This window comes from Chionomys nivalis, chromosome 10, assembly GCF_950005125.1.
Source record: "Chionomys nivalis chromosome 10, mChiNiv1.1, whole genome shotgun sequence".
NCBI lineage: Eukaryota > Metazoa > Chordata > Mammalia > Rodentia > Cricetidae > Chionomys > Chionomys nivalis.
In genome coordinates this window covers 6,333,046-6,357,148 of record NC_080095.1, presented here as the reverse complement: position 1 = coordinate 6,357,148, position 24,103 = coordinate 6,333,046, and the positions used below count along the sequence as shown (strand labels likewise).

The window sequence follows — 24,103 nt, the reverse complement described above, 5'->3', positions numbered from 1 at the left end:
CTTTCCCCCTCTCCAGTCTGAAGAGCAGTCAGGGTTCCCTGCCCTGTGGGCAGTCCAAGGTCCTCCCCCCTCCATCCAGGTCTAGGAAGGTGAGCATCCAAACTGGCTAGGCTCCCACAAAGCCAGTACATGCAGTAGGATCAAAACCCAGTGCTTGGCTTCTCAGCAGCCCTCATTGTCCACCATATTCAGAGAGTCCGGTTTTATCCCATGCTTTTTCAGTCCCAGTCCAGCTGGCCTTGGTGAATTCCCAATAGATCAACCCCACTGTCTCAGTGGGTGGGTGCCCCCCTCTCAGTCTTGACTTCCTTACTCATGTTCTCCCTCCTTTTGCTCCTCATTTGGACCTTGGGAGCTCATTCCGGTGCTCCAGTGTGGGTCTCTGTCTCTATCCCCATCCATCGCCAGATGAAGGTTCTATGGTGATATGCAAGATTTCATTAGTATGGCTATAGGATCGGGCCATTTCAGGCTCTCTCTCCTCAGCTGCCCAAGGGACATAGTTGGGGAATCTCTCTGGACCCCTGGGAACCCCTCTAGAATCAAGGCTCTTGCCAACCCTAAAATGGCTCCCTTATCCATCCTTCCATTATCCCAGCCATCCCATTTCCCAAGCTCTCCCCATCCTCCCCTTTTCACTTGTCTCTCCCCATCTCCCCTTTCCCCCATCCCACCCCACCCATTGGAAGTAGACAAGATTACTGGAAGACTTCTTCTTTTCTTTCTTTCTTTCTTTCTTTCTTTCTTTCTTTCTTTCTTTCTTTTTTTTGGGGGGGGGGGGTTTTGGTTTTTCGAGACAGGGTTTCTCTGTGGTTTTGGAGCCTGTCCTGGAACTAGCTCTGTAGACCAGGCTGGTCTCGAACTCACAGAGATCCGCCTGTCTCTGCCTCCCGAGTGCTGGGATTAAAGGCGTGTGCCACCACCGCCTGGCTCTGGAAGACTTCTTTAAGACTATTAGTAGTTTGTCTTCAGAGATTTTCTTTTTTCTAGGTGCCTATAAGCAAAGCATTTTTTTTAATTTATTTTTTGTTTAAACTCAGAACATTATCAACTTTATTGCATTCGTAAATTTTCCTATACTGTGAATCAGACATTTGCTAACTGAACTAGGACAATCAGAAGTATTTGCACAGTTCTAGAAATCATGTGGCTTTTTTGCAGTGTGAGTTTGTTTATGTATTAATGGTAGAAAACCAATTATTTATAGAGTTGAATCAAATTGAACAAGTATACTCAACATGGGGACTACTGCTTATTTTCTAATTGTTCTTAGGGATAGGTATGCTGCATTTTCCCATATTTCTATGCTCATAGGCTTGTATCAAGAGTAATATGTGGTATACATAGTAAAGGAAGAATAACAAATAAAAGATTTCCACATTGAATTCTCAGGGTTTGACTTTCTGTTCCTTGTAGATGTGTGGTACAGGTATTAAAATTTCTTCACAATAACTGCCCCTTGACTCTAATTGCTCCTGTCATTAAACTTAATATTGTAATGAGAAGTATATGAGTAATACAAGATTTACTATGGGCTCTTGGCTTGGTAGAAAGTTTTGCAGATACACTTATCACTTCAATGTGAGTGATTTTGTATTGTGAGTAGCAAGAAATAAATGGATTGGCAGATCTACAGCATAGCTCTCATGGTACTATGATTCAAATTGTGATATCCATTTAGCAATTCCTTATTTGACTTCTTTTTTTATTGATTTTTATTGAGTTCTACATTTTTCTCTGCTCCCCTCCCGTTCAATCATCTCCCAAGGTCCCTATGCTACCAATTTACTCAGGAGATCTTGTCTTTTTCTACTACCCATGTAGATTAGATCTATATATGTCTCTCCTAGGGTCCTCATTGTGGTCTAGTTTCTCTAGTATTATGATTTGTGGACTGCTTTTCTTTGTTTTATGTTTAAAAACCTTTTATGAGTGAGTACATATGATAATTGTCTTTCTGTGTCTGGGTTACCTCACTCAAAATGATGTTTTCTAGCTCCATTCATGCCTGCAACATTCAAGATGTCGTTATTTTTTCGGCTGTGTAGTACTCCATTGTGTAAATGTACCACATTTTTCTTATCCATTCTTAGGTCGAGGAGCATTTAGGTTGTTTCCAGGTTCTGGCTATGACAAACAAAGCTGCTACGAACATAGTTGAGCACATGGCCTTGTGGCATGGTTGAGCATACCAAAAGTAGTATTACTGGGTCTTGAGGAAAGTTGTTTTCTAATTTTCTGAGAAATCACCACACTGACATTCAAAGGGACTGTACCAGTTTGCATTCCCACCAGCAATGCAGAAGTGTTCCCTCTTCCCCACAACCTCTCCAGCATAAGTTGTCATCAGTGTTTTTAATCTTGGCCATTCTTACATGTGTAAGATGGAGTCTCAGAGTTCTTTTGATAAACATAGCATTTAAAATGTTCTTTTATGGAGATGTATTTTCCAGTTGTGTTTATATCACTTAAGTACTAACAACAGGTTGGTGTTTTAGTGCCATGTAAGGGCCTTTACAGTCTTAAGTCATAGCTGCTAAATATAAGCTGGTAACATTCACATATGTCTGTTCAAACAGAAGCATACATTTTTGGAGGGGAAGACAGGGTCTCTGTGTAGTTGAAACTGGAATCAAACTCACTCTGTAGGTCAGACTTGTCTTAAGTTGAAACAGTCCTTAGCTTCCCAGGTGCTAGGGATCCCATCTAGGTCCTCATGCATGCTCTACCTTTGAGCTTCACTTCTAGATCAGAGTCATACTTTCAAAAATAAAACAAGTCAGCTATTAGATAATTTATAATGATATTTTATTTACAAAATTAGTAAGAGAGAGACAGAGTTCCTTTGTTGCCTAGACTGGTTCTGAACTTTTAGTCTCAAGCAGGTCTCCTGCTTCAACCTCACAAGTAATCGAGATTCGAAGCACATTGCACTGAAAATATAGCACATTTATGTTGTAATAGATTTCTTTGTTTGTTTGTTTTTCAAGACAGGGTTTCTCTGTATAGCAGCTTTGGAGCCTGTCCTGAAACTTGATCTGTAGACCAGGCTGGCCTTGCACTCACAAAGATCTACCTGCCTCTGCCTCCCGAGTGCTGGAATTAAAGGTGTGTGCCACCACCACCCGACTTATAATAGATCTCTTGAACCAACCGTGGACATGTCTTATACTCTTGCCAGACTTGCTGAGGAATAGCAGTGCATATGGGGGAAAGCTGAAGAATTGATGAATCATTGCAACTAGGCAGAGAAATTTTTTTGTTTTGAGTTATTTTGGTAAAATAAGTAGGTTGTCAAAGCTGATAATGGGAGTGGTTTTCATATGACTGCATGGAATAATGTGTAATATAAGGAAGGGGTTTGAAGATCAAAACTGGATGGAGAGTCCTGACTCCTGGAACTTGCTCTGTACACCAGGTTGGCCTTGAATCAAAGATCTACCTGCCTCGCATCTCCCCAGTGCTGGGATTAAAGGCATGTGCCACCATGCCTAGTATTCTAGGTTTTCTAGTAAGATCAGAATATTTTGCTGGGGTAGAGAGATCCTTCTCCCTTTAAGTGAGCATATGTATTCATGCTGGCCTTGGTGGTGCATGTCTTTAATCCCAGCACTTAGAAGACAGAGACAAGCCAGTCTCTGTGAGTCTAAGGCCAGCCTGGTTTTCATAGTAAGTTCTAAGTAAGCCAAGGCTATGTAGTGAATTCTGTCTCAAACAAACCAACAAATAACAAAGACAAACTAGCAAAACATAGAATATTCACTGAATGTTAACTTATAAAAAAGAAGTTGGAAAATATTTTTGGGATTCATCCATAGGAGGAAGGGCAAACAAATTATATATGCTTTTAGTAGAGAAAATTATGGCATTATCAAAAAGTAAAAACTGAGGCAGGTCTTCATGTGCAGTGAAAGAAAGCTGTCTTTGATGTATTTATTACCTTGGGAAATGGTGTGTATCATACTTACTTCATTTACACGAACCTGTTTGTATTTGCTCTGATGCCTGGAATATTTCAGATGTTTAATTCTTTTCCTCCTTTTTAAAAAACAGCTTTTAGAGATTAACTGGACAGGATTGACTAATCTCCTGGACATCCCTGGACTGAAGTAAGTCTTGTCAGTTTGACTGCAGTGGCTACTAAGGGAAGTCTGCCTCTCCTCACGTTTGTTCTTGAGAAAGTGGGTCACATTGGAACCTAGATGTGAAGTTTCTAAACCAAAGCAATGGAAGCTCTTTTCCATTCAGTGACAACTTAATGAATAATAAAAAAGGAAATTGTCCTGTAACAGTGCCTGAGTCACCAAGTGTACATTCCCCTGTGGGAGGTTAGATGAGTCACTCACTGTCCATGTGCCTGAAATGGTAGATTAGGACAGAGTGCAATCTGTCCTACAAAGCTTCCTTTTTGTTCTTTTGATTATTTTGTTTGAAGTTTAAAATGCATGACTTATTAGTTATTAGTTACATTTATTTCTAGTGGCTATTTTGCTAATCTGTGGGATTTTATCCTTAAATAGCTTACAAATTCAATTCCAAAACTGATTTTAGACTACTTTTTTCTATTTCCGTATACTTGTTTATGCCTCTGAAATGACTGCTAAAATCAAGTTTTGTTTCATTCTTAGTTAAAAAAGACAGCAGCTTTAATAATCTGAGACAAGTCACAAGTAAAATGTTCATGGTTTACCAAGTTAAGTTCTGTTATCTGTGGATAAGAAAATACAACTTTGAAAGGTTTCTTGATAAGTTCATTAGAATCTTGATTACAAACAAAATACTGATTTAAATCGGCACTTTTAAATCTTTTGCTGGGGATTAAACTCAGGACTTTTTTTCGGGGCTGGGACTGGTTTTGAGACAGGGTTTCTCTGTGTAACTGCCCTAGCTGTTCTGAAACTAGCTCTTGTGGATTAGGCTAGCCTCAAACGCACAGAGATCCACCTACCTCTGTTTCCCGAGTGCTGAGATTAAAGGCATGCACCACCACCGCCCAGCTGAAACTCAGGATTTTGTATTTGCTAAACTACATTATACCTCTAGCTATACACCCAGCTCTCCAAATGATAATTTTCAAAATAATAATAATTCAGTGTGTCACCTTTAAAATTCAGTGCTGTCACTTAGCTGAGATATGGGTACTACATACCTACTCTAACCTGACCACTGTTCTTAGCACTTGGACATAGATGGGAATCCCACAGGTTTTTTCAGAGAGCTTAACATGCAGCTGCCGTTGTAGCTCCCAGAGCATTCTTTGTGGAATGTTAGGCTCAGGTAGGTGTTGATGCCAATTAATGCACACTGTTCATACAGTCTGCAGGTGAGTCCTTGAGCTTGTCTTCAGACAGATTGGACAGGGTGGGCCCTGTGATTTTAACAGCCAGAAGAAACCAAGGAATGTTCAATTATGTGGACACCATGGTCCCCAACTCATGAGTGATGTAGCTGTATCCCACATAAAGGGAGAACTTTCTCTGGAAATAGCAGTGCTTGCTGAATTTTGTTAGTCTGCTGTAAGCCACAGGCGTCTGCAAAGGTTAATGTAGGAACACTTCTTATACCTTGTCTTCTTCAGTCATTGGAGGACTTAAATAAGAAGGCTAATTGATCATCTCTCTGCTCTGCAAATGACAGTGTATGGCCTCTGAAAATGGCAATGTGGCATAGAAGGATATGCCCTGCCCCTCACAAGACTGCAGCCAGTCTGAAACCATTTATTTACCAAGGATCTATACACAGTCACAGTAGACACATTCATGTGGATATACACATTCCATTTGCACACATAACTAGTTTCATCTTAGTTGTAATATAAGCAGATTTCTTTTTTATAATATCTTCTATTAATGTGAAAATCTTATATGTAAGTATAAACTGTATTATAGTATATATATATATAGTATATAGTATATCACGAAAATACATACTTAAAAGACTTGGGAAAATAGTTGAGTTGACAAAGTGTGTGCTGTGCATTAGAACCTTAGTTTGATCTCCAGCATCTATATAAAAAGCCAGGTGTGATCGCATGTACTTATAATTCTAGCACAGGGATATGATGCTGGTGAATTACTGGGGCTCTCTAGCCAACTATCTTAGTCTAAATCTTCCAACGCTAGGTCCTAGTGATTGGTCTCACTTTAGAAAACAAGATAGAAGGCACCTGAATAACAATATCAAATGTTGACCTCTTTTCACCACATGAAGACACATGCACAAATATGCACACATACCTGTATACACACACACACACAAATACATGCTTATATATATGACACATACAGAGATAAATATGCATGCATTGTTAAAAGTAAACTATCTATGGCATAGTGGCAATATATAGAAATATTCTTCTAAAATAAGATGACATATTTAGATATATATAATTTATATGTAATTGTATATATTTTATAAAATATAGTATTTGTGATGCATATTTTATGTAATAAAATATAAAATTGGACTGTGTAATAGAAAATTGCACAAAGATTTTCTATTAAGCCTGATATAGTAGTACCTACCTGCTAGGAATCCCAGTGCTTGGAAGGTAGGGACAGGAAGATCAGAAGTTCAGTGCCATCCTTGGCTACATAGCAGATTTGGGCAAGCTTTCCCTATGTGAGAACCCTATCTTAAAAAGATTTTCTGTTGCATATATCAAGTATAGAGCAAGCCTTATGTTAATAATACTCAAAAAAAGGTACTATTTAATAACAGAGCTTATATAGTGAACTCTTAGCAGGCTTTGCAAAATAAGCATATATGTTGTATTCATGGGCTACAAAAAGAACTGGAGTCATTACAAAGTAAAAATAATGTCTGAATCAGTTCACTGTGAAAACTGTTTTTGTTGTCATGCTGTAAAATCCCTGTTAGGTTTCAGGGAAGAGCTTATTCTACACAGAGAATATAGAAAAGGGCAAAGGTCGGGGTCAGGAGAGGCAGAAGTCAGTGGTATGTGCAGGAACAGTGCTGCAAGCCAGACTGGGAAAGCAGTGCCTGAACGAGAAGTGGTGGTCAGTTGGATGGATGCTGCGTAGGGGTCTGGGAGCAGTGTCCACACCTACTAACTAGTACAGGGTGCTGCTGAGCCTGCCTGGGATGTTGGCCACAGTTACTGCTGGGATGGATCGCTGTCTTCTTAGCATAGTAGTGCCAGCAGAAGGCAAGTGCTGTGTTATCCCAGCAGTGAGGAGTGAGATTCTTTAGGACTTCAGTTAGGAAGGAGTCTCTGTTTCAGCAGGTATTTCAGTATAAACAAAGCAATCACTTTGAGAGGAAATGCTGAAGGTACGAAGGAGTTGACATCGGCTGTGTAGGATCCTCTAGCTCCTTACAGAACAGCAGGCGCGCAACACCTGCAGCTCAAGTGTTTTACGTCTCTTCAGAAGTGTTAACAGCAAAGATGACCTGCTGCATTTCCATAGGAAGATTGGTGCTGTGTGTGACCGAGTCCTTTCCTTTTATTAAACCGAAAGGTCCATATCTTGTTACCACATGTGGATCACTTTTGCTTAAGTGATTATGACGACAGAGGACATGCTTGCATGTGTAATTGTGTATATTTGCTAGTAACTTAACACCAGACAGTACTGGCAGTAATCATTCTTTTTAAAACTCAGGGTTCTAGTAAAAATTTTTAGAGTAAGTAAGCTTGAATGGATATGTCTCCAAAAGTTTTGTCATATATGCATTGTTTAATTCTCACTTCTACCTTAAAAACAGGTAAAGACAGATACACAATGCTTTCCTGTAGTCTTTTATTTGTATTACTGAGTTTGTTATGCAGTGTTATAGTAGATCAAAATTATTGAAGTATTCAGAATGAAGAAAAACAACTAAATTATTTTACTTCATTTGAAACAATATACAACAGTAAACAAATAATATATGCATAAATATGAAATGGGTTTGTGAATGTTCACTGTGTTATTCTCTATGCTTTTACATATATTTGAAATGTTTATGTTAAAAAAATATAAAGAAATGTAACTTAACTGTGTTTAAGTCATATAGGGATATTTGAAAGATTGTTCATTAAATTATGAAATGGAGCTAGAATTTTATGTTGTATTCCAAAAAAATTCTGCTTCATAGTTACAACAGCAGTGTAGCTGAAACATTAAATATTGCCTCTAAGTACTATTCTAGGAAAGTTAGGGAACTCCTATCTCCTACATGGCTATAGGATCAAGATTGAACATGTTTAAATATATATATATACACACACATATATATATGATTGTTCTTTGTCTCTCAACTAACAGTGGTTTATCTGATACTATCATTCTGGATATAATATCAAACTATCTGGTGCTTCCCAATCGAATCACTGTTCCTCTTGTCAGTGAAGTTCAAATAGCGCAGTTGCGGTTTCCCATACCAAAGGTAAGCATATGTTTGTATTCACTAGTAATTAAATACTTACCACGACCTTTTAAGCACAAGGCATTTTTGTTTGTTTGGTTTTTATTTGTTGTTTTGCTTTGTTTTTAGACAGGGTTTCTCTGTGTCGCTCTGGCTATCCTGGAACTCACTTTGTAGACCAGCTGGCCTCAAACTCACAGAGATCCTCTTGCCTCTGCCTCCCAAGTTCTGGGATTAAAACTGTTCCACCACTGCCTGGCCTAACCACAATCAGTGTGTTAATCTTTAGACTTTTTTTTGTCTTTCTGAACGCAGTGTTGCCATTTGTGTTAATACATTGGTAACTGCCCTGCATTCCCTCAGAGATGTATTAGGGAGCCTCTGCCCCTAAGGCTGTCCAAAGACTTCAGGAGCTCTTATGCTTCAGTCACCCCCTTCAGGGTATCACTAGGGCTCAGTTCTACAAATATAATCACAAGTCATAAGGATAGCAGTGAACAGCCGGCAAAAGTCATCTCAAAAGGTATATGCTATATGTGTTTTTATGGAGATATAATCATTCTCAACAACAAGTGAAATGAGAGTGCTGATACAATAAAAATTCTGATATGACATGGGAATTTGATTATTTCTGAAATTTCTTAATGTATAAGGTCTTAGTCATTGAAGTTAGTATTGCTGTATAGAGACACCGTGACCATGGCAACTGTTATAAAGGAGAACACTTCATTTGGGGCTTGCTTATAGTTCGGAGGTTTAGTCCATTATCAACATGTCAGGGAGCTTGGTGGCACACAGACAGACATGGTGCTGGAGGAGGAGCAGAGAGTTCTACATCTGGATCTGTAGGCAGCAGGAAGAGAGAACCACTGAGGCTGGTTTGGACTTCTGAAACCCCACAGCCCACCCCTAGTGACACATTTCCTCCAACAAGGCCACACCTCTTAATTCTCAAATAGTGCCAACCTATGGGAGCCATTCTTATTCAGACCACCACAGTGACAGAAGAGGCACTTGTGTAACAGCTGTACTGAACGAAAAAGAAAAAGCAGAACTCTTGAACTTGAAGGTAGTTACGGCTGGATCTCAGTTTCAGCTTCTATGAAATGTGGAGCATAGAACTGGGTCGTATGTCTATGGAGTCACCTTGGTAGACCACTGTAGGCAAAAGTGAGAGCTTGTCTCTTGTCATTGGAGATTCGGTTCTGTCAGCCATTTGTTGTGGATCCACAGAGGTCAAGAAAATAGTAGTATTGTAAATTGTCTACAATCAAGAATAGTACTGATACATTCTATACATTCTGTCTATATACCCTATCCTAGAATGTATACATTCTAGTTGTACTAAAGCAGGAGGGAAGGTGGTGCCATTTTAATGGCTGTGTTGTTTCCATTTTTATTTCTGAAATGGAAATAGTGTTGCCTCAATGCCCTTATTTTCTCACTTAGATTTTAACAATACAAAAATTGGCAAACACACATGACCATACATGCATATAGACACACACACACACTGCATATATATTAATTCTTTTTTTTTTTTTGAACCTTTCTCTGATGTTGAGGTTTAAACCCAGGACCTATGTCCTAGCCTATTCCTTTTATTTTTTTTAAGAAAGCACACATTTAATTTGATGATAAGCTTATATTATTCACATTTAACAGATTTGATACTCTACATATAAAGGGGGAACTCTTTCTTCTAAGATACAGGAGTCTCTTTTGTGTATTAAGTACAGTAAGCACTGGAGCCAGCTTAGATCCAACACCCTTTGTTTTCTGAACTTCAAACCAATGTTGGGAAAAGATGTGGCCACATCATCTTAGCTGTAGCCATATGAAACTACAGACAAGAATCTTTAGTGCTTTCTGAAGTGTATTCATCTTCAGAGAAGTTTGTCTTGTCCTGACAAGCCAAAAATGTTAGCCTATAATCTTTTTTATTCTTTTTTAATTAAAATTTCCACCTGCTCCCCGTTTCCCATTTCCCTCCCCTCCTCCCAAATATTGCCCCCTCCACCTAGCCTATAATTTTTTAAGCATTTGGAGGAAGAGTATTATTACCCCACCAAACTTTTATTTGTCATAAATGAAATGAGTAAATATTTTTCTCCTACAAATAAGACAACTTTTGAGAAGAACTTTATTTTTGATGAGTACTGCATATTTCAAAGTTTCAGTGTCTTCTCTACAAAGTAGGCCTAATGATAGTGTTTCATAGAATTGGTCTAAAAATTGAATGGCATGGTTGCTAAAAAGAAGTGCTTAGTAGCAGGTCTGATATACCCTACATGTTAGTTAGTACCTACTTAGTCCCAGAATGTAAGGATTTTTGGTGAGCCTTGTGGCCCTGTTGTTACTAACTTCCTGGGAATAAGTATTTTGCTGCACTGGGACCTCTGCAGTCAGTGTTCCCTCGACCAAGAATGCTCAAGACTCTCTGCAAGCAGCTGTGTGGCTCTCTGCATTTCTACTGGGGAGTCTTCACCCATAAACAGTTCTACTGTCTAGTGGGATGACATACTGTCTTCCCTTAATACTTGCTTTCTGAGTACTTGTCCCAGCTGAACCGTCACAGTCCCTACTGGGCTATGCACTGTGTTGTGTCTTCCATTGGACCGTCACAGTTCCTGCTGGGGTATGCACTGTGTGTCTTCCATTCTTCATAGCAAATAGTCTAAGTAGTTTGCTGCTCTTTTCAGGGTGTCCTAAGAATTCATTTTATTGAAGCTCAGGATCTTCAGGGGAAAGACACCTACCTTAAAGGCCTCGTCAAAGGAAAATCAGACCCCTACGGAATTATCCGAGTGGGCAACCAAATCTTCCAGAGTAAGATTATCAAAGAGAACCTTAATCCAAAGTGGAATGAGGTATATGAGGTAAGCAGTGGACATACATAGTAACTGAGTGAGGGCACTAGACGTCTGATTCCGATCTGTCACACAGAAGTATAGCTAACTTGGACAATTGTTTAAGTTTTTTTAATTTCCCATTTTGAGTAAATTTTGTACTTTCTTTTTTAATTTAAAAAAAACATGTAATGTGAACTCAAGGGATTTTTAAGCATTAGTTATGTAAGGCTGCCACAATGATTAATGGCAATATATTTTCTTAATATAAATAAGTTTTTCTGGCTATAAAATATTACATATGGCTAAAATACAAGCATTAAAATATGCCGTTTTATATATCTTTTTCATTAAATATCTAGACATTTTTACATTTCAGTGGATAGATAACTGTATGGTTATTGGTTTTGTTTTTGTTATATTTGTTTCCTTTTGTTTTGTTTTATTTTGTTTATGTTCATTTTTTTCTCTACATTTTATTTCCTTTCCTTGAGATGTTGTATGCATGTATTTCAGGCTGTCCTGCAACTCATGATCCTCCTGCTTCTGCCTCCCAAGTCCTGTGATTAGAGGTGTGTGCCACCACACCCAGCCAGGTTCGGCCTTACTTTTCATAGCCATTCCACTGAATTTGTTTACCTGCAGAGGCCTGGGCTACTAACTATAGTACCATAGCCAATGTTCTTCAAGTACAGCGTCAAATGTAGCCTTAAATTGCTGGATCCAAAATTGAGGTTTTAAAGAACAGAGTTGTTCTTGAGAATAGCAGTACATATGCCCCTTTCTCGTCACCCTATGCTCTCTGTCCCCTTGTCAGTTCCGTATTCTTTGAGTGACTAAGTGGCTAGTGGTTTTTCAAGGTAAGCATTTGGATGGAGCTACTTCAGATCTTAGTGCTATTTCCTGCATCTTCCCTTGGCCTTAGGCCTTAGATAGCCCAGCGGTAATTGCACACTGCCACCCTGTTTCAGGGTCCATTGATAAGGAATTCAGGTAACCAAGAAACATGCCCAGCCAACTTGCTGTGGGGCAAGTATTTTAGAATGGCCCAGTCATCAAGAAGTATGTGTGGTCTGTCAGTAAGAAAGTACACCTTTAGAACTGCTGACTGCTAGAGAAAAGTACATGGTGATATTTGTTATAATCACCATACTTAGTACTTGACTGTGGTAGTAAACCTGCAGTAACTACGAACCTTTAATTTTCAGGCTTTAGTCTATGAACACCCTGGACAAGAATTGGAGATTGAACTCTTTGATGAAGATCCAGATAAGGATGACTTCTTAGGAAGGTGAAGAAAGAATTTGGGAACACCCTCACTGATGCAGTCTCTCTCTCTCTCACTGATGCAAGCTCTAAAATCCGTTTATTTACACATATACATTTTCCATGGCTTTTATGTGTAGCATTTATTTTACCAGATATTTTTCTAAAATGATTTTACTTCTAAAAAATCTGTTATAGCAACAATAGCACTAGGCCTGATTCCACCAGCCAATTAGACCATGCAAACTAGAGGCCCTAGCAACTGTGCAGAGCCCCTCTTTGTGCAGGGAGGTCTATAAATATGTCCTTCTAAGCTGTAAATGTGGTTTTAATTTTAAGCTGTCTCAGTTTTCTAGGGTATAGTCATTTACATTGTACCCATATATTGTGAGTAAATACTGATTTATTTGCTTCGGTTGAAGAATTAATATATCTGTGAAAAATGGGCTTTCAAAATACGTTTCTGAGGCTGAGAGGTAGCTTAGTGGTTAAGAATTCTTGCTGTTTTTCCAGAGGATCCAAGCTTAGTGCTTGGGACTCACGTCAGATGGTTCACAGCTGCCTGAAACTCTAGCTTCAAGAGCCTTGATAATGCCTATGATTCAAGTACAGAGGAAACAAAGACAAATGTATCCTTGGGAATTATTAGGGTCAGTCTAAAATTGCTTAATGAGTTCCATCCAAGGGTTGTGAGATACCTGGTCTCAAGAAAACAATACCAAGCCGGGTAGTGGTGCTACATGCCTTTAATCCCAGCACTTGGGAGGCAGACACAGATGGATCTCCGTGAGTTTGAGGCCAGCTTGGTCTACAAGAGCTAGTTCCAGGACAGGCTCCAAAGCATAAGAGAAACCCTGTCTCGAAAAACCACAAAGAAAAATAAGACCATACTGTAAGAAAAATAAATGAGGTTGTCCTCTGGCCTCCACATTTGTGCATTTGCATCTGCACACATAATGAATGGGTATGCATACACACATCTAATACATGTCTATCTAAGGTTATTTAAATGAGTTTATTTGGGGGGAGGGGATGGTAGAGGATTAGATTACATTGGAGAAGTTTATGCCTCATCAAGTATGGCCTTGTGTGTTGTGCTCTGACTTCAGAATCTCTAAGACCCACGTGTTGTGCTCTAAGTTCAGAGTCTGTGACTGTGTACACAGCTTAAGTAGGACCTGGACCATGGTCAAATCAAATATGCTACATAAGCGTGTAGATGGGAGGTCATTAAAGCAACTAGGGCATGTTATTGACTAGGGCTGAGAGCGGACAGATTAGGAGATATGTTCAGAAGTGTGTAGATTAAGCCCTTCTTCCCCATTCCTGTGGAAGTAGTGCCATGGTTGAATTAGAGTAGAATCGTTTGGTGATAATAGAACCTACTCTCTGACCTACTAGTGGACTTGATATAGTGTGGACTTAAAATTCATTATGCAAATAGCTGAATCCCCAGTGATGACTGGTAGCACCAAGGGATGGCGTGTAGAAACCTATTAGCTAGCCAGGCATGGTGGTGCACACCTCTAATCCCCATACTTGGGGAGCAAAGGCAGGTAGATCTTTGTGAATTCAAAGCCAGCCTGGTCTAAATAGTGAGACTGTCTCTCAAAAACATAAATCAGCTAGAGCTGGGGAGTTTACTGCAAAGCATTTGCCATGTAAGCGTGAGAATCAGTTCAGACCCAGAACCCACAAAAATGCCAGAAAAGCATGGCAGCTGTCTGTACTTCTAGCACTTGGAAGATTGGGTGTGCCCAGAACAAACTTACTAGTCATATCAGACTCTGAGTTCAGTTGAGAGATACTTTCTTGATGCATAGGATGAAGAGTAACTGAAGAAGACCCCTTATGTCAGCCCCAGACCTGAACCCACACACACATACATAGTCAGTTCTGGCCTTCTTGTGTGTGCTCAATATTTTGACCACAAAAATTTGACTTTTCTCTTTTTTACCCTTCTTTTGATTTCTTTGGGCATAGATTATAGAAAACCTTGAGGAAAACAGCTTGTTTCCTGGAAAATTGTATGGCATAGTTTGCATTTCTAGAGCTCTTTCCATAGACAATACTCAAGTTATTTCAACTGGAAGAAATATGTTTCTGTGTTCTAAAATGTTTTCGTTGTTTCATTCCTATAGTCTTATGATTGATCTTATTGAAGTTGAGAAGGAGCGCCTTTTAGATGAAGTAAGTTTTTTCTGATTTTGGCCCACTTAGTGAACACTGTAGGTACCTCTTGTATGCCAGAGTCACTGTGACCCATTGCTGTTGCCCACCTACCCAGTGTGAGAATCCTAGCTACTGCTATAGGAACACTATTTGCTTCATAAACATCTGACATAGGGTATTGCTTAGTAGTAGTATGCTTGCTTAGCATGCATAAAGCTTTGGGTCGGGAAATATGGGTAAGCACAAAATGTAAAACTGGCTTTATTGTAGACAGACTGTGATAGCTTGTAGGCATTAGGGCAGAGCTGTGTAAGAAGCTCACAGTATGGGAATTTTCACTGTAGTGGAGTGAATAGCAGAAATGCATGGTGCTGTTAGTATGTAAAGGCACCTGTAAATGAACTAATAATTTGCAGCAAGAAGGCATTGCTTCTAATAAGAAGAGTGATCCATAATGCCACAAAAGTAAAATAAAATGAATACATAAAGGGAAACATACAGTAACTTCCAAAAGATCCAGAGTTGGGTGAGACTTTTGTAAGAAAAGCCTAACTAACCAAATCAGTGTTGGGACTTTGCTGCTCCACAGCAGTACTCTTCCCTCCAGGAGTGCTTGTTCCCCACTCCTAAGTGCTTCTTGCACAGCTGTCGGGTGCTAGTCACTGAGCACCGTGGTGAAGAGGATAGACAGGATAGAACGTGTGGCGGTTCCTTTTTAACACTGAGTGTTTGGTGGTCTTTGTTTTATGACTTTTATGCTGAAACACCTATGCACTGTTTTATTGATTGAAAATAGCAATGAATAAGAACAAGATATCTTGACTTGTTCAGTTCTGCTGTTGAGTATTTGGGGATTAGTGTTATACTCTGTTGGCCTGTACATTCTATGTGAGTCCATATACAGAAGCCTTGTTAGCAATGGGCAGTACTGGAACACTTGAACTTGTATGTGAGGATAGCACTCATTACGTCGTAAGGGTTTTGTTAGAGCAGGTGTCCAGCCAGCTCTGGCTCTTGGTTAGTGCTACAGTGTCAGTGAGCACCTTGAAACATTTTTAGACTGGGTTTAATTAGAATTTTTTATTCAGAACACTTTTGCTAAACTTAATCACTTTCTCTTCAGTGGTTCACTCTGGACGAGGTTCCCAAAGGAAAGCTGCATTTGAAGTTAGAGTGGCTCACACTGAAGTCAGATGCGGCAAACCTGGATAAGGTGCTGTGCAGTGTCTTCCTTCATGACCACCTATTCCTGATTATTAGCACCAGTATCTTTGGTTGTGTTGGTACTTGTTTAAAAATTCTTTCCCAGTAATTTTAATCATTATGCCACAAATTATCACAGTAGTAGACAGGAATATGCAATTTATAGGTCATTATTCCTGTTCTGAGACCTTAAAATTTTGTGCCTTCTGTAGCACAGGGATTGGGGGCTACATGTCATCCTAGTACTTCATTTTAATTGATTGTGTGGAATGATAGTCTTGTCGTTTGGAAGACATCAGTTCAATTCTTGTTCTGTGTGTATTAGATTATTTCTTACTTTGATTTTCTTGAATACACTCAAAAACAATGTGCCCTCCTGTAGACACACACCCACTGATACTTTTTTTTTTCACCTTGCAGGTGCTGGCAGACATCAGAGCTGATAAGGATCAAGCCAATGATGGTCTTTCTTCTGCACTGCTGATCTTATATTTGGATTCTGCAAGGAACCTTCCGGTAGGTAGTATAAAGCTAACGCCTGTGAGTGCTTTCCTAACTTGGAAACTACTACTTTGTTGAGACACGATGTATCACCTGATCTTGAGTGGCGGCAGCAGAGAGGCACAAGGTAGCATTCACTTTGCACATGTGTATAGTTATATCTATTATTACAGCCTAGTTACCACAAGGTGAAATTGTCTCTTCTTAGAAAGGGGACTAAATGAAGCAGCTCTCTTCACAAACCCACAATGTGTCTTAGCTGTACAACAGCAGGTCATGAGCTGCTGAGTTGTGACTGTCCACAGGCTTTAAGGTAGAGCATGACTGATGCCACCAGGTAGGTATACTGACCTTCAGGTACCGAACAAAGACACAAACGGTGCCAAGTAATAATGTTTAGCCTAAAAACCTATTTATTTGCTTGTTTTGGTTTCATGGGGGAATGTATAAAGTAATCCGATCATTTAGGGATAGTCCTAAATCTTACACTGTCCACTGTAAACCCCACTAGTTAAAGTAATGTTCTCATATAAATGGTACATTGTTAGAAAACTTTTTGGGTGCCCGTGTGCTTGCATACTAGGGCATTCTCTTTGTCATTGTGTCAATAGCCAGTGTCATTGAAAGAAAGTTCATTGTCAACAGTTACAGGGGTTTTACCCACCAAGATTGTCCATTGCATAATTCTCCCTTCCTAGTAAATGCTCAGTCACATAAGTGCATTTGTGAATAGACTCCAAACAAAAGCGAAGAAGCACTTTGCTTGCCCTTATCCTCAGTCTCTCTTGAACTTTTATCCTGATGGCTTATGAATTTGCATCATTTAGCACCTTTTAGATTTTGAAAATTGTATATTTTCTTGAGCCTTGTAAACAAAAATGAAATAAATGTTCTTTGTACATTAATATATTTTATTTCAACCTAACAACTGAAATAGTTTTGAGCATTTTGTAATAGGAATATATAGTTGTCTCTTTGCCAATACCATACCCTTTCTTTTAGTGAAGTTTCCTTGTCTAGTTTTTACTACTTAAGTTCTTACATTTCTATTGAAGAACTTAATCTTTTGACCAGTCTTTCCACCTAAAGTCTGTGAGTTTACCTAGTTTTATTTCAGTTTGGGAATATTTACTTCATTATTATTTAGCCTTTCAATAGAATTCCTTACACAGTAGAGGTTTCTGCTTTTGACCACAATAAAGTTTGTTATAAAATGCCTGATTGTGTATAAAAGGTACTTGCTGCCAAACCTGGCCACCTATGTTCAATACCCAAAACACACATGATGGGCGGCAAGAACTTTGGGTTGTCATTTGACTTCCACCTGCATGCCCTGGGAATTCCCATACTCCAAATAAATGTAAAAAAAAAAAAATTTAAAAAGTGAGTTTGTTGCATAGTTTAGATATAGAAAATAGTGGTGGATTAAGTGGGAAGGGCCTGGGCTTTTCTGTAGAGCTATGTTGGATGTCACAAGAGCTCAAGAGACAGGGAACGCACTGCTCTTCTATCCAAGGGTACTTTACTCACAGTGTGCTGTGGCTCATCAGAGGCAAAGGGTCCGCAGAGCCATCCCTGCTTTTTGTTGTGTTAATCGGGAGGCTTTGTTAGCCATCCCTGTGTGTCCTGGGGCCCTTTGACTCTCTGCACCCTGTTTTTTTGTGCTTCTGGTGTGTACCCACTGACCACAACCCACCATTCTTTGCTTTCTCTTCCTGTCTCCACTTTCCTAAGAGTATCTACGAGGGAAACTTTGGGTGTGGCTACTTAAAAGAGAGGCGAGCGTCGGGACTAGTGTTTTGTGAGAATACTACCTCAGTCTATAGAGCACTATTTGTGAGTCCTCCAGCTCCTTCTTCTGTGTTCAGTGAAGACTGCCCAAGTGTGGCCTGGAATTTCTGTGCAGTCTGCTCATTGGAATGATGTGCATGCTCTTTTCATTTTCTTGCATGACTTCAGTTACTGTCTTCATTTTATGTTGGTTTTGTCAAATGTGACTCTGCTGTGATGTTAGGGGGATATCTGACATGAGATGAACTAACCTGAACTAACTCTACTGCTGCTGCTCCATAAAGTGTTAGAATGAGTCCTCTGAGGGAAAAACAAAGCTAAAAGCTAAAGTTGATTTTGGGGTTCATGCTCTAACTTTCACAAAACACTCCTAAATCTGCGTTTTTCATTCTCACCAAGGGGAGCAGCATTAGAACTTGGGCTGTCTTCCAGTCCATTCCACCCAGTTCTCTCTGTTACTGCTCATGGTCACATGAAGTCAGAAGTCCACCCATCTCTGTGAGAGCCTGCTTCTGCCACATGGCCTAGCCAGAGCCTCTGGAGGAGAAGAAGAAAATGAGAGTGGGTTCATGGTTTATTTCTTTCTAGGAATTTGAAAAGAGTTTACTGAAGTATATAATTGAGGATTTTATTTTAATCTCATCATATTTGCTCCCATAGCCTGTCTGGTGCTTCTACTCCTAGTGCTATTCGGGGTAATCTGGTGGCTGTTGGGTTCATCTCCTCTGGGGCCATAGAAAACTACACTTAAGACCTGCTAGTCTATTAATTAGTGTAGAAAATCACCGTTCTGGTTTGTTCTACTGAAGACCACTTATCCTTTGATCTGATAGTGAGTGGTCTTTGCTCTTTTGAGTTTCTGGTTCTGTTTACAAAGGCTTTTCACATGTGTGCCCAGTTATTCTTACTTCTAAGAAGGGGCTCTAGGGTACCATACTTTTAAAATAGGTGTTTGGCCCTATTTGATAGACAGAAAAAATCAATACACTAGTAAATAGGCAGCACCTTGATGTCCCCACTGTGCACTCAGCCTGTGGTGTGGAGGGTGTCCCCTTTCACCCTTGCATTATAGAGGTTAAGGCGGGAACATTTATTATTTTAGTATTGTGCCACCTCAAAAACAGAAGTCAAAAGGAAGGCAGTTAGAATGACAATGTCAGTGAATACTATCAGTTTAGAAAAATGCTTTATGCATTTGTTTCTTAGGTAAAATGTCCTCACTAGCTCATAAGTGACAAGGCCACCCTCTGGGTAATTCTGTCAATCTATCTCCTGTAACTTTTCTAGGTCTTTTTTCTCAATCTACAACTGCTTCCTTTCATAGAAAATATTTTGGAGTCGGATTCTTGAGTTGCCTTGTAGTTCTGACATCAGTGGTCAGACTCAGAATTCATTCTCTTCATTGTCCAAGTGACATTGAGCTTTACGATTAGGATATGCATGCCACAAAAAAACGTTCTTTACAGAACATGTATGCACTTACTTTTTACTTACTGATTTCCAGTATAAAATGAAATCACTTTCTCAGTCTTTTCCTACAGGAAAAGCTTTTTCATAAGTAGCTGCAGCCTATAGCTTTTTCACTTGTAACCTGTTCAGAGCACCTTCATTTTCCACTCCATTGTTGTCCTCTGTATTGCAGATGATTTCTTTTAAAAGTAGACCCAGAATTCACCCTCTCTGGCTTCAGCTTGGCTATGTCCTCTGACTTTGGCACCCAGCATTAGAATGTTAGTCTTACTTGATAACTCATGTATGTTGAGCACTTTGCAGCAGCCATATATGCATTTCACAGATTAGAAAAGAAAAGTAACGCGAAGGACATAAGACTAGAGATCTGAGACCTCGTCGCTGTACAGTGTTCACTGCTCAGACTCTGTTAATTCTGTAACTGGAGATGATATGAGATGAGTGGTGTTTCCATCGTGCTTACCTTACATGTGGGAACATAGCCATGTAATAGCTACCACTGTGCAGATCTTTAGGGACAAAGGTACTTTCTACAGGTAATTTTAGGTTTTGTTTGTTTGAGACAGGGTCTCATATATTCCAATCTATCCTGAAACACTTTATATTATAACCACTGAATTTATGATTATCCCACCTCCCCTTGCAAGTGCTGGGATCATAGGTAGGGACCACAGTTCCAAGTTTATGAGGTGCTGGGGTCTGAACCCAGAGCTTCCTATGTGCTAGGCAAACACTCTCAAGTGACCTATATCCCCAGTGCATGGTTCGTGGTGAGGACATGTGCCACTGTCTCCAGTGATTGAGAGGCCCAGGAGCACATGGCATGTGGTGCTTGACTGCGGAACCTTATACCTGGACACCTGCCCCGTGGACTTCACTGACTCGTCTTCTCACCTGCATGCTATGCAGGCTTGTGAACTCACACCGCTGTTCTTGCATTCCTGATTCACACTACCACTGTTCTCTTTGTTTCTCAATAATTGATGTTAGAATAACAAGTGCATTGGTTCAGCTGTTTGTATCCAGTGTGCACTTCAGGAAAGGCCCTTGTTACATCTAGAGAGTGTATCATTCAGGCTCCCTCTGAACCAAAATGCATTGTTGGAACTCCTTAGGGAATGCTTTGGGCTTCATCCAAAGATAAAGGAAGTAGGGTCTGAGTCTTTGGAGAGCCCTGCAGGCTGTTTGAATAGTCTAAATTTAGACCCACGTAGTTTGACAAGAGCCTGGGTTGGAGCTCTTACCTTCTCATCTGCTTCCTACTGTAGGAGACCTGGAAGCTATTTCTCCATCTTCATTCATACATTTTCTGTTTAATAAGACATTAAGAAAAATTTTTAATTGAGAATCGAATTCAGTATACCATTTCAAAATAGTTAAAACTAAAGACAAAAACTTTTAACCTCAAAAGTTTATTCTGGGAGCTTCCAAAAACAAATTGTCTATTTGAGAATGAGCAAACAACTAACTGAAAAAATTCAGTCAGAAAGACACGTACCCTATAATAGTAGAGTATGTATTTAAGTCCAGGAGAAACTCTTAAGATGGCTCTATTGGCCTGAGCTTCCATACCTGGGAAAGATGGGGAGTCCAAGGAGTTTGAAAAGAAATAGGCTACATCTCTGGATGATGCTATAGCAAGAAAGCATGTCTCAGCAGGCATAGCAGTGATGTGGGCCGCTGCTGGTGGGACTAGCTCCAGCAGTGTGGAAAGAAAGCATGGTCACTGCTGTGCTTCAGATTAAACCTCTGATTTGGGGTGACACTAGGGTTTCAGGCAAAGGGTAGTAAGCAGAGCCTTTCCTAAGTCATACTCTTGATTTCTGCAAACACTGAAAGTCAGAGGTGAAGAAGTGAAGGGTTACCAAAGATGAGGAAATGTGTCATGATATTTTAGATTACCTGTTACTCTGAGGTAAAATCTTGAGCATAAAGGCAAATTTGGCAGTTTGTATGATTTTTGGTCTGATTTAAGTATTTGTTTATTCTCATGAACTTTTGTGTCATTAACCTTACATAAATTCCTCATTGCATGTTTTATTAACCCTTGGTGTATTCATTTTCTTCTGACTTGAAAGAATAACCCATTACACTTTAACCCCGGTGTTTTGAAGAAGTCTGCAGTTCAGAGAGCTTTAAAGGTAAACAAAGTGTCTCCTTGAGGCTGCAGTGCTAATCAAGACATATTGAAAGAGATGGTACTTTGGTTTTCCTAAGTGTGTGGGCAGGTTACTTCCCACCCTAGTTAATAATTAACTGTCCAGTAGAAGAGATCTGACTTTTGTTATCCAAGAATTTGTTTTTAGAAGAAATTGCATCAACCAAACTTAAATTTAAAAGTTCCAATATGAAGTTTTAGATTTTCATTCTTTCTCTTAACAGTCATTGAAATATTGTGTTTTGTTTGAACTTGTGAATGGCAATCTAAAAGTTTTATTTAAAATCTTGGCCAGAACTTCATATTGTGATTTAAAGATGTGCCTTGCAAACTGATGAGTGCACACTTAAGGAATTGCCTCTTCCAATATGTTGAGTAGGGCCTCACTGAATCAACCTCATGGCTTTGGTGCTGTGGGTTTGGGTGACAGATCTTTCCAAAAGGTTCAGATTTCATCAATGAGGTCTATTGAAAACTAAGCTCCACTTCTTATCCACGACAATAGCTTGTGTTCTGTGGTTAAATTGTTATGCTTTGTTTCTTAACTAATTTTAATTACATTGAGAGGCGGGGCTTTTTAAATACAATTAGTCTTAAGAAAATTCCAAAGAAATAGGAATATTTTAATCAGTTTTATCTAGCAAAATAAGTTAATTCAAAAATGGAGGAGATTGACAGTCACTTGTGTAATATTATATTTGTAAACTTTACTCCGACCTGTACTAAAGAGCTGTGGTGTAGTGTTAGTAGGGCATCACACCCTGAGAATGCTGGTCCTCACACGCTGGAACAACTATGCCTTCTAGCATAGCTTGGCCATAAAAGCTTACGAAAGGACCTCTAGCTACACTCTTTGCTCACCGTCTCCTGCTGTCCTGGTGGCCAGAGGTCAGGAAGGAAGGCTCTGAAGTCATGTTGCTCATTATTGTGATTCAAAGATGATGTTTAACCCATCCTGCTTACAGGATGGAAGTAATATCTTCTCGATTGGAGTAGTAAATAGTTAAAATATTACATATAAAAATACACAATAGATAGGTAAATAGATTGCTATAATTATCCGATTAATACATTAGCTCATTTAAGCCTAACAACAAATTTTTAAAATGATATTGTGCCTCTTTTATAGACATGAAACCTGAGGCTCAGATTGATGAAACATAGGTCTCAGTAGTCAAGAGTTAAGGAGAATGAAATTTAAATTCATCAGTGTAAGATTATGTTTTAGCATCATTTCTATAGTTCATTAAATTCAATAGTGTGACCTAAAAGACCATATTTTATCCTATATTTTATCACACAATAGTGTGACCTAAAAGACTATATTTTATCCTATATTTTATCACACAGTAGTGTGGCCTAAAAGACTATATTTTGTCATAGTTGGTACCCTTGATGTGTGGTGCTATAATTTAAATGTCTGTCATGATAGAAAACTTAGTGAATGATTTTAAAAACTTATTTATGTAATCTAAAATATCATCTGTGTAAGGCATGCCCTTATTTTATAAACCACTAAAAAATTATAAAAGCACCAGCTAAGCTTTGATTTATATTTATTGAAATTTTAGACTTGAAATAAATAGATTTTAGGTGTTATTCAGATACATACATACATACATTAAGACAGTGACAACTGAAATTGTTCGGAAGCAGTTATAAACTTCACTCTATTTTTAAAAATATTAGAAAAGCCAGGAAGTGATGGTGCACACCTTTAATCCCAGCACTCAGGAGGCAGAGGCAGGAGGATCTCTGTGAGTTCAAGGCCAACATGATCTACAAGAGCCAGTTCCAGGGCAGGCAACAAAGTGACACAGAGAAACCGTGTCTCAAAAAACCAAAAAAAAAGAAAAAGGTAAAGAGAGAGAGAGAGAGAGAGAGAGAGAGAGAGAGAGAGAGAGAAAGGAAAAGAAAAGAAAAGAAAAGAAAGAAGACACCTTAAAAATACAGATGCATCAAATCCTTAAAACTCAGTGGCCTTATTTTCACAGATACACACTTAATATTAAACAGAAATAAACTCAGCTCCTATATCAAAGCCTCAAAGTAAATGTGGCTTAAATCAGTGTGATTTCATGACCTACAAGTAGCACAAACCTCATAGATAATAGGGAAGACATTCATTCCTTGAACGTCAGTGTCTTAGCTAGCCAGAAGGGAGAGGTGGAGGTGACATCCTATTCCCAGAGGATTTATGCTCAGCTTAGATTTAGGAATCCCAATATCTAAGAAGGAAATGAGTTTAGGAAAAAATCTTTTGGCTTTGATATTTTTAACGGTATTTATTTCATTTTGCAGAATTCATTTACATCAAACTGAT

At 39.1% G+C, this 24,103-nt stretch overlaps 1 protein-coding gene across 2 annotated transcripts in view; it reads left to right on the top strand.

Annotated features, from left to right (window-relative positions):
• The window catches only part of Esyt2 (extended synaptotagmin 2), a 109,411-nt gene that overhangs the window by 71,176 nt on the left and 14,132 nt on the right, over window positions 1-24,103 (top strand). Inside the window, exons 7-14 of one of the 2 annotated variants that reach the window (XM_057782188.1) lie at window positions 4,054-4,109; window positions 8,271-8,391; window positions 11,073-11,249; window positions 12,428-12,510; window positions 14,627-14,675; window positions 15,781-15,870; window positions 16,281-16,376; window positions 21,701-21,763. In XM_057782188.1, coding sequence (XP_057638171.1) covers window positions 4,054-4,109; window positions 8,271-8,391; window positions 11,073-11,249; window positions 12,428-12,510; window positions 14,627-14,675; window positions 15,781-15,870; window positions 16,281-16,376; window positions 21,701-21,763 — 735 coding nt within the window. The remainder of the gene's footprint in view (window positions 1-4,053; window positions 4,110-8,270; window positions 8,392-11,072; window positions 11,250-12,427; window positions 12,511-14,626; window positions 14,676-15,780; window positions 15,871-16,280; window positions 16,377-21,700; window positions 21,764-24,103) is intronic. The other variant, XM_057782187.1, reaches the window with a different exon arrangement.